This window comes from Triturus cristatus, chromosome 8 (genome assembly GCF_964204655.1).
Source record: "Triturus cristatus chromosome 8, aTriCri1.1, whole genome shotgun sequence".
Classification (NCBI taxonomy): Eukaryota; Metazoa; Chordata; class Amphibia; order Caudata; family Salamandridae; genus Triturus; species Triturus cristatus.
Window position 1 is genome coordinate 746,656,110 of NC_140591.1, and position 11,335 is coordinate 746,667,444.

The 11,335-nt window shown below is 47.7% G+C and overlaps 1 protein-coding gene across 1 annotated transcript in view; it reads left to right on the forward strand.

Moving 5' to 3' along the window:
- The window catches only part of LOC146805015 (acetylserotonin O-methyltransferase-like), a 498,870-nt gene extending 489,134 nt beyond the window's left edge, over window positions 1-9,736 (forward strand). The window contains exon 8 of the mRNA XM_085622164.1: window positions 9,431-9,736. Within this exon, the coding sequence (XP_085478290.1) occupies window positions 9,431-9,642 (212 nt within the window). The 3' untranslated portion in view covers window positions 9,643-9,736. The remainder of the gene's footprint in view (window positions 1-9,430) is intronic.
- Window positions 9,737-11,335: the final 1,599 nt, after the last annotated feature.

The following is an 11,335-nucleotide window of genomic DNA, read 5'->3' on the forward strand; positions in this document are numbered from 1 at the left end:
GTCTTGACCCTGTGCCTCATGGGAACAGTCCAGCCCGAACTGCCAAGCCATGTCTTCCCTGGACCGGAATCAAGCATCCTAGGACCGGTTTCTGGCTATCAGCCGTCATCAGCCAAGATAGCTTGACTCCAGTGGCGTAGTGAGCACGGGTCCCACGTCTGGGAATACCCATCCCACTTAGGGCGAAAAGCGTTACAACAAACAATTGATGGACAGAATACTGACAATGCAGACATTCTACCCCAGTCAAGAGATCTGGGTTAAATCCATCATTCTTTTGCCCACTACACCACCCCAGTTTAGACATGGCCATATGCAAATCAGTCTTGACCCTGTGCCTCATGGGAACAGTCCAGCCCGAACTGCCAAGCCATGTCTTCCCTGGACCGGAATCAAGCATCCTAGGACCGGTTTCTGGCTATCAGCCGTCATCAGCCAAGATAGCTTGACTCCAGTGGCGTAGTGAGCTGAAACTGAAATGGCATGGTGAGCAAAAAAACGATGGATTTAGGCCCAGATCTCTGTACTGGGGTGAATGTATGACATTGTTCTGCATTCTGTCCATTAATTGTTGTTTTTGCGTTTGTCACCCTGAGTGGGACGGGTATGCTCAGACGTGAGTCCCGTGCTCTCCATGCCACTGGAATCAAGCTATCCTGGCTGAAGAGGGGTGAAACCCCGAAACCGGTCCTAGGATGCTTGTTTCCAGTCCAGGGAGGACCTGGCTTGGCAGTTCGGGCTGGACTGTTCCCATGAGGCACAGGGTCAAGACTGATTTGCATATGGCTGGGTTCAAACTGGAATGGCATGGTGAGCAAAAAAACGATGGATTTAGGCCCTGATCTCTGTACTGGGGTGAATGTATGACATTGTTCTGCATTCTGTCCATTAATTGTTGTTTTTGCATTTGTCACCCTGAGTGGGACGGGTATGCTCAGACGTGAGTCCCGTGCTCTCCATGCCACTGGAATCAAGCTATCCTGGCTGAAGAGGGGTGAAACCCCGAAACCGGTCCTAGGATGCTTGTTTCTAGTCCAGGGAGGACCTGGCTTGGCAGTTCGGGCTGGACTGTTCCCATGAGGCACAGGGTCAAGACTGATTTGCATATGGCTGGGTTCAAACTGGAAAGGCATGGTGAGCAAAAAAACGATGGATTTAGGCCCAGATCTCTGTACTGGGGTGAATGTATGACATTGTTCTGCATTCTGTCCATTAATTGTTGTTTTTGCATTTGTCACCCTGAGTGGGACGGGTATGCTCAGACGTGAGTCCCGTGCTCTCCATGCCACTGGAATCAAGCTATCCTGGCTGAAGAGGGGTGAAACCCCGAAACCGGTCCTAGGATGCTTGTTTCCAGTCCAGGGAGGACCTGGCTTGGCAGTTCGGGCTGGACTGTTCCCATGAGCACAGGGTCAAGACTGATTTGCATATGGCTGGGTTCAAACTGGAATGGCATGGTGAGCAAAAAAACGATGGATTTAGGCCCAGATCTCTGTACTGGGGTGAATGTATGACATTGTTCTGCATTCTGTCCATTAATTGTTGTTTTTGCATTTGTCACCCTGAGTGGGACGGGTATGCTCAGACGTGAGTCCCGTGCTCTCCATGCCACTGGAATCAAGCTATCCAGGCTGAAGAGGGGTGAAACCCCGAAACCGGTCCTAGGATGCTTGTTTCCAGTCCAGGGAGGACCTGGCTTGGCAGTTCGGGCTGGACTGTTCCCATGAGGCACAGGGTCAAGACTTATTTGCATATGGCTGGGTTCAAACTGGAATGGCATGGTGAGCAAAAAAACGATGGATTTAGGCCCAGATCTCTGTACTGGGGTGAATGTATGACATTGTTCTGCATTCTGTCCATTAATTGTTGTTTTTGCATTTGTCACCCTGAGTGGGACGGGTATGCTCAGACGTGAGTCCCGTGCTCTCCATGCCACTGGAATCAAGCTATCCTGGCTGAAGAGGGGTGAAACCCCGAAACCGGTCCTAGGATGCTTGTTTCCAGTCCAGGGAGGACCTGGCTTGGCAGTTCGGGCTGGACTGTTCCCATGAGCACAGGGTCAAGACTGATTTGCATATGGCTGGGTTCAAACTGGAATGGCATGGTGAGCAAAAAAACGATGGATTTAGGCCCAGATCTCTGTACTGGGGTGAATGTATGACATTGTTCTGCATTCTGTCCATTAATTGTTGTTTTTGCATTTGTCACCCTGAGTGGGACGGGTATGCTCAGACGTGAGTCCCGTGCTCTCCATGCCACTGGAATCAAGCTATCCTGGCTGAAGAGGGGTGAAACCCCGAAACCGGTCCTAGGATGCTTGTTTCCAGTCCAGGGAGGACCTGGCTTGGCAGTTCGGGCTGGACTGTTCCCATGAGGCACAGGGTCAAGACTGATTTGCATATGGCTGGGATCAAACTGGAATGGCATGGTGAGCAAAAAAACGATGGATTTAGGCCCAGATCTCTGTACTGGGGTGAATGTATGACATTGTTCTGCATTCTGTCCATTAATTGTTGTTTTGACAAGTAAAAAAGAACAGACCGTTACCCAGCCCGTATCATTGTGTACTGAAGCTGTAAAAAATACTTAGGCTTTCCTGTTTTCAGTATCTATTTTTGGTAAATTCTGGGGGTGTTTTTTCAGTGTTTTCCAGTGATTACAATACTTCAAAAAACAGTGCTTGTCAGTGGTTACTCATTTTCGCGCCATAAAAAACAACTGAAACAGTGTTTTACCGGTGTTTATGGAACGCTTTGTTTTTAATATTGCTTTTTCCATTTTTCTTCAGAAATTGTATACTGCTCTACATTTCAGAAGCTTAATACAGTCATGAAATACATTCCATTGTCCTTTGATTCTGCAGCTCAGGTTTAACAAGCATTTGCAATGCAAATGGTCTCACATTTAAGCGAGTTTAAAAAGGCATTGTTAATTGCAATGTCAATAGCTCAAACTCGCGTAAATGCGAGACCTATTGCATTGCAAATGCTTATTTTTAGAAGCAGGCACATCTTGTTACTGCATGTTTTTTTGTAGCTGTGTTTCTTCGCCCCATAATATTTTTGGTTTATGTGGACTTTTGTTGCAAGGATATGGTATAGAGATTCCAACTTTGAAAATGGAAAAACATGTACTTCAGGTCTGTTGATTTCAAATGCAGTTTGTGCCACTTCGTTTGTGTGTGTGTTTATTTTGTAATTAATTGTTTCATATCTTCCAGCACGTTAATTATACCAGTATGTTTTTTTTATTCTTAAAATGCAGTCCGTGTGACTATTGTGGGGCAAAGTTCCAGCTCAATAAATACAAAAGTCCAATGAATCAATAATTGCCATAACATTTTTTTTACATTTTTGGTTGATTCTTACAACGGATCTATTCAATTTAGAATTTTTATTGACTTCATGGTAACTTATATTCAGCTGTTGATTTTTATTCTCTAACATCATCCTGAAGTGACACAAATAATCATATTCTTACTGCAATACCTTCAACTAAATTTGACTGTATATAAAATTAATAATCAACATTGGAGCGCTTACCATCTAAGTTTTATTCCTAAACAAGCGGACCTCTGTGACAAAAGCAGTACCCACTGAGCATTGCAAATAAAATACTGCTCTGTGATCCGCCTAGTACATAGTCTTTGCAGCAGACATAGTAACCCTCCGCGCTACCTTAGATGACTGCACACTGCCACCAGACAAAACTCCAATCTCTCTCCAGCAGGTATGTTAATTACCAGAGTTATCTTGGCACTTTTATTGTTGCCTGAAAACTGTTGAATACAAGGACCTCTGCAGTGCTGTTAAAACAGCTGCACTGCTACAAAACGGGCCCCCCAACCCTTCTAGCCAACCTGGAAACGTCTGATGCCCAGTACAGCCAGGAAACCGGCCCCCAACCCTTCTAGCCCCCCTGGAAATGTCTGATGCACAGTACAGCCAAGAAACAGGCCCCCAACCCTTCTAGCCTCCCTGGAAATGTCTGATGCACAGTATGATACAGCCAAGAAACCGGCCCTCAACCCTTCTAGCCCACATGGAACATCCTGATGCTCAGTACAGCCAGGAAACCGACCCCCAACCCTTCTAGCCCGCTCTTGATACAGAGGCAGCGAGCATTATGATTTAAGTATAATTTAAAAATATGCTCAATCTCTTACGCTAGCCTAGCTCAATTCATGCAAACCGGAATGACCAGTAACTGACAATGACTGATTTATTGATGCTTTTAAACAAAAGTGCACTCTGCAGGTGCGCACCTCCTTAGTGCGCTGTCCTGTCTCATTACTTTCAATTAATGGCCTGACTCGGCGCACGCTCGTCTCGGGTTACAAATAACACTATTTTTTAATCATGTTTATTTCAAGTTGGAGCAGCTTTCAATAAAAATAATGTTGCAATCAAATCTGTTTTTGGTAACGAACACCAGATGTGGAGAGGAAATACACCAGAGCACGAGTGAGTGACATCATTATCTATCGAAACATTGTCATGTAATACCGAGGGGAGGGAGTCACTGTTACTTGGCCTCTTTAATGTGGGCTTTATTCGCAGATGTCAGGAGCCCTTTGGTGCGTGAGGGGGTGTGAGCAGTAGGGGTCAGTGAGATTACCCTCCCCATGTGCCTGACAACACTCCCTGGCAGGAGTTTGTTAATTTTACTAGCAGGCTTTTTCATTCTTAAAATGCAGTGCGTGTAACTGCATTGTGGGACACAGTTTCGATTCAATGGATACGAAACATCGAACAGTGTGTGGCTTTACAGACAGAGCTGATACATTTGCAAATAGAGAAACACATTTGACACTCAGCGTCACCCTAAAAGTTTGTGATCTTCCGCAATTCGCAGTCTTAAAACCCATTCAGTGTGACAACTCCAACAACATTACAGCGCTTGATAAAATCTCTTCTCACTAAAGAACCAGCCAGCCACTGCTTACTTTCCGCATTTGGCCTTTGATGTGCAAACAGCAGGCGCGCAACATCCAATGGACTCAAAAAGCTTCAGCCCCGGACCCCTCAACCCGCCCCCCCCGTGTCGTGTGTGGCAGCCCGGAATGAGACAGCTTCCTGGGCACCCGAGCACTTCACAGGTCTTTAAAAGACCATTTGCATGCTAATGAGGCCTCGCTGTTGTTTCACCCCTTCTAAGAGCCCCTGCAGCTCCACTCTGCCTATTGCTTAAAGATTCTGCCCCCCCCCCCCTGGAAATTTGGCTCTAGTTGTGCCTCTGGCAAGCAGCATGCTTCAAGCTTAAACCATATGTGCCATGTACTAGCCTCGGTTCAATTGTTTTAAAAACTTGAGGCTAGCCACTAGGTCTATTACTTCGAAGCTTGCCTACAATGCGACTTTAAATTTGAAACATATTTAATTGCCGCGTTTCTTTCTCACCGCCAATGTTTTCCTATTAATCGTGTATTACATGCCTTTTTAAAGCAAGATTTACCCTAAAACAGCAGTTTTTCCCTCGTTAAGTAAATGGTCTTTTTAAAGACCTGTGAAGTACTCGGGTGGGCCGCAGTAAGACAGCCGGCAGTCCACAACAGCTCCTCTCCCCTGGCCCCCACGTGAGCCAAGCAGGGGGCCTGGTGTTGCTCTGGCCCTTGGGCCATTCACACCTCCCCATGTGCAAAAGCAGTGTTTTCCACTGACGCCTTCGCGCAAGGCCACCACAGGCAGGCCGATGGTTCGTAATGCTTTGGCTCCATCAAGTGGCCAAAATGCGCAACAACTACAACTATGAAAATCAGTGACACTCGGTTTAAACCAGATCAGCAGATTTTCATCCGGTAGGGTACTGTCGGTCACATTCGGTTTAAACCGAATTCTGGACAGCCTAAAAATACTGTATAAGAATGGTTGTTTTTCACAACTGATGGAAACCGTGTACATAATAATTCACTTTGTATATTCACTTATTGGTTCCCTTTCTTCACTTGGGAACACAATGCACAAACAGTACTACTTTTGACTGAAAGAAGTGTTCCTATTGTTTATTTATTTATTTATTTTTTCATAAAATATGTTATACCGAGCAAACTGTGTAGAAAGTTTTTCTTGCCCTCTGACATTAGATGGTCCTTTTATTGCGAATGTGCACAAGTATTTCAAATATTAGTTCTATTTATCCACAGGAACCATTGTTTTCTTATATATATATATATATATATATATATATATATATATATATATATATATATATATATATATATATACCTGATGTGTCAGTGGCACACAGTGCGGCAGCCGGATCCACTCATGCCCCTGATGTGTCAGTGGCACACAGTGCGGCAGCCCGATCCACTGAGGCCCCTGATGTGTCAGTGGCACACAGTGCAGCAGCAGGTTCTGCAACACCCACAGGTGAGGCAGGGCACACACCCGTGTACGAGAAAGTGGATGGGGCTGTGGTCAGAAGGGCCAGGCACTAGCATTCATTACCGCCGCCTGGCCTGTTTCTGCTTGGTCCCGCACATGGCCTCATGACCTTCCACTGACCAACGATACACTCTGATGTACTCACCTTGGATAGCGATATGGACTGCCACTTCCGGATTGATGACCAATGACACAGCTACCAGGCTGCGGACTGTACCCTTCCCTTCAGCAGGAATTGTCATCCCTGGATGGACTCTGGCTGGCCCTCCACGGGCCCATATCGTGTAGTGTGCTGGGCATTGCCCTGAACTGCTCCAGCTGCATAACTGCACTGGATGTTTAATAAACATCCATTGACGCACTGCTGTGTCATGTCTTTCATCAGCCATGTATGCATGTGTGGATGAATTTAGGGACAGTGATTTTCCTTGCGTCAATGATGCTCATCCTGTGGGATGCCAGTCAGAGGCTGCTACATTGCGTTTTGTGTACCGGGTGCCGTGGACACTACAACAGGGACACACGCATCACTCACTTACTTGTCCGGACATGGACTGAACCACGCCCAGAGCCCACGTGTCATTGTGGCAAGCCCTGTGCTGGTCCGGCATACAGGCTCAGAGGGGGGCCCTCTTTGATCCCTGTAGCAGGCGAACTCGCTGGTGGTGTGCAGGTCACTGGTCTAGTCTGCATGTCACAGCCACTCTCTGAGGGCAGGTTTGCACGCATACCACACCCATCCGGCACAGGCACCACAGGCCATGTGACTCCGCCAACATAAGGGGCCGACGACATCTCATTCTCCTCTGCCCATGGTGACTGGATGACGGACGCCACGGTTCCCAATCATGAAGGGCACAAGAATTGTGTTGCGCACAGCGTTAGTGGCAACCCAGGCCTGCGTACGGCACAGGCCTACCACCACGTGGTGCTGCCTTGGGTGCACTGAGTCAGTGGCACCTTAACCTGCTGAGTGGGTGGGCACCCTGCGATGATGCCCCGTCCCGACAGTCGGGGCAACTCAGGTTTCGTGTGCCCTGCTGGACCGCAGTGTAGGCCAGAGCCAGCGGGCGGCGCGGGCCTACTGGCACGTGGCCTCACTTCTGGGTCACAGACTTAGTGGCACCCATTGGGCTGATCGGGTGTGCAAAAGACACACAATTGATGTACTTAATGCTGAACAAATCAAAACTGAGCGGGTGTGCAGCCTGCGATGTTGCCGGGTGCACAGGTATGTCCTCTGCCATGGAGTATTCAAGATCCAGCAACAAACGTGAGACCTGGTGGCCTACGGAGCGTGGCTGCATGGTGTGGAGGGTGCCATGTCCGCGGGCCCCGGGCTTGTGGCTTGCAGCAACACGTAGTGGGACATTCTGTCTATACGCCGGTGGCGGAAGGTGAGCAGTGAGGCCTGCGTGTGCATGGGAGGGCATGCTCCATGGGTGGCGCATGCCTTTGTGATGCCTCTGCCTGGGTGTGCATGGGCGGGCAGGCGCTGTTGTCTTGTGCGTGTACTGTGCCAGTCATGTATCTGGATGTGTGTCCTGGTGTACTGCTATTCATACTGGCACGTGGTTAGAGACACACTGGTGGCAGCAGGTGAGCAGTGTGGCCTGGGTGCGCAGGGGCGGCTCTTTCTCTTCTTCTCTCTCTCTCTCTCTCTCTCTCTCTCTCTCTCTCTCTCTCTCTCTCCCCCTCTCTCTCTCTCTCTCTCTTCCTCTCTTCTTCTCTCTCTCTCTCTCTTCTCTCTCTCTCTCTCTCTCTTCTCTCTCTCTCTCTCTCTCTCTTGCTCTCTCTCTGTCTCCCTCTCTTCTTCACTCTCTCTCCCTCTCTCTCCCTCTATTCTTCTCTCTCTCTCTCTCTCTTTCTCTCTCTCTATCTGTCCTTTGATGTGCGCAGGACACACCTTCTCATCATGTTTTTTGTCTTGCAGGCTGTGACCTACGGACTGTCCCGTGAGGAGCTGCCATGTGTCTTCATTTAATTGCGTTGTTCATTTTAATAAAGTTTTATTTGTTTCTTCGAACGTGAATGTGTGATGCTCATTTCTGTGATGACACATGCATTTCAACTGTTGTGATTGTGCGACATCAGGCAGAATATTTTTTACATGTTTTTGTGTAGCTGATGTGTCATGTCTTTGTTGGGGGGTGCCAGGCAGGGGTGGTCCAGGGGGTGGTGTCGGTGGATGTTGTGGTGTCCGGGCTTCATGATGTGTGGCTCCATGTCATCTGTTGAACTTCTGATGTGGCCCTGGGCTGGTCTACCTTTTGTGGTGCTGGCTGCTGTCCGACTTAACACCAGGTCAAAGCAGGTGTAGATTTTCTGGTGCTAACGCGCCTTATCGCCGGTTTTGTGTTCTTATTGCCGATCTGGCTGGTCGTTGAGAATGTTGAGGTGTGGTGTGGTCGCGGCTTTTGTCATGGGAACGCCTGCTCTGCATCTCAATAGCCATAGTTGCGGGGATCCTCTGTGGCGATGTTTTTTGCGGCTCCTATCACGGGCAAACTGGTGCTGTGGGCGGTTGGCACCAGCTTGTGAATGGGGAGGTAAATTTATCACGCCTTTGGCTGCAATAAAGTGCTGTTGATTCGGCGATAGCTCCTTGCGAATACAGTCCTCAATCTTTCAGAAATAACTCAAGGCTCACTTTTTTCAACAATTCCTAGACTAAAACCTCTAAAACTAAAATTTGATATATGAAACTTGTAATGCAAGAAATACAATGACTAATTCAAAATCCTCCATGTAACATGGGTACCTTTACTACAATTATTTACATCCACGGGTAATTACAACAGATCAATAAATATGTAAAGCCTTCTTCAAAGTAATCATGTTACCAACTAGACTTACGATAGGGATCCACTGTCAAAAGTCCTAAAGTTGTTAAATCATTCAAGAAATGTTACAGCAGCTTATTTTTCCCAATAGTTAAACCTTACACCGAAATATCAGAAATGATTCACAGTTCATGCATATCTGAGCTATGCAAAATATTGTTTACGAGAAAATCCACCTAACGCTGTCCTTGTTCTTGCCAGGTGGTGGGGTGCTCCTGGTGGAAGGCTGTCTAAACGAAGACAAAAGTGGACCTTTGACAGCCCAGTTCACGAGCCTGCTTATGTTGTTAATGACCGAAGGCAAAGAGAAAACTCCATCCGAATACATCGAACTCCTGATAGCAGCTGGGTTTAGGGACATTGAATTCAACATAACTGGGAAGTTATGTGATGCAATATTGGCTAGAAAGTAACATGCTGTGTACTTACTTTGTATCACACTATGTGCAATCGGAGATCAGGCATGCTGTCTTATATGCAAGAATGTAGGTGTGTGTTTTCAGTTTATCTGGTGATTTTTTCTGGATAATGCTTATAGATTGAATGCTTCCCCATACTGCCTGCTGTTAGTTTGTGAAATTGAGTTTTACGTTAATGTTAAAAAACAATGCTTCAATGAGCAACCAAACATGAAAACTTAACTGGAACACAAGTTGGTCGCACACTGCTCGTCACATCAGCAAGTTGCCCCAAAGGACTGTGGTGAATGTAGTGGCGACGGCGGGTACGCCTATGCCACGATGTGTAAAAAGAAAACAGTATGTGTTGCATTTAGCCATCCCTGGACACGTGTTTCGAGGTAGTTGCCTCTCGTCAGCAGGGAGCAGGACAATGTAAAGGGGTGCCGAGTGGACTGCCAAAATGTAATTAAAACAGGTCAAATACCTCTCATGGCGCGCAGGTGCAGAACCAGGGCTCGTCAGCCCGATAGCTCACGGGAGCCGTAATAATTTGAACACAAGTTGGTCGCACACTGCTCGTCACATCAGCAAGTTGCCCCAAAGGACTGTGGTGAATGTAGTGGCGACGGCGGGTACGCCTATGCCACGATGTGTAAAAAGAAAACAGTATGTGTTGCATTTAGCCATCCCTGGACACGTGTTTCGAGGTAGTTGCCTCTCGTCAGCAGGGAGCAGGACAATGTAAAGGGGTGCCGAGTGGACTGCCAAAATGTAATTAAAACAGGTCAAATACCTCTCATGGCGCGCAGGTGCAGAACCAGGGCTCGTCAGCCCGATAGCTCACGGGAGCCGTAATAATTTGAACACAAGTTGGTCGCACACTGCTCGTCACATCAGCAAGTTGCCCCAAAGGACTGTGGTGAATGTAGTGGCGACGGCGGGTACGCCTATGCCACGATGTGTAAAAAGAAAACAGTATGTGTTGCATTTAGCCATCCCTGGACACGTGTTTCGAGGTAGTTGCCTCTCGTCAGCAGGGAGCAGGACAATGTAAAGGGGTGCCGAGTGGACTGCCAAAATGTAATTAAAACAGGTCAAATACCTCTCATGGCGCGCAGGTGCAGAACCAGGGCTCGTCAGCCCGATAGCTCACGGGAGCCGTAATAATTTGAACACAAGTTGGTCGCACACTGCTCGTCACATCAGCAAGTTGCCCCAAAGGACTGTGGTGAATGTAGTGGCGACGGCGGGTACGCCTATGCCACGATGTGTAAAAAGAAAACAGTATGTGTTGCATTTAGCCATCCCTGGACACGTGTTTCGAGGTAGTTGCCTCTCGTCAGCAGGGAGCAGGACAATGTAAAGGGGTGCCGAGTGGACTGCCAAAATGTAATTAAAACAGGTCAAATACCTCTCATGGCGCGCAGGTGCAGAACCAGGGCTCGTCAGCCCGATAGCTCACGGGAGCCGTAATAATTTGAACACAAGTTGGTCGCACACTGCTCGTCACATCAGCAAGTTGCCCCAAAGGACTGTGGTGAATGTAGTGGCGACGGCGGGTACGCCTATGCCACGATGTGTAAAAAGAAAACAGTATGTGTTGCATTTAGCCATCCCTGGACACGTGTTTCGAGGTAGTTGCCTCTCGTCAGCAGGGAGCAGGACAATGTAAAGGGGTGCCGAGTGGACTGCCAAAATGTAATTA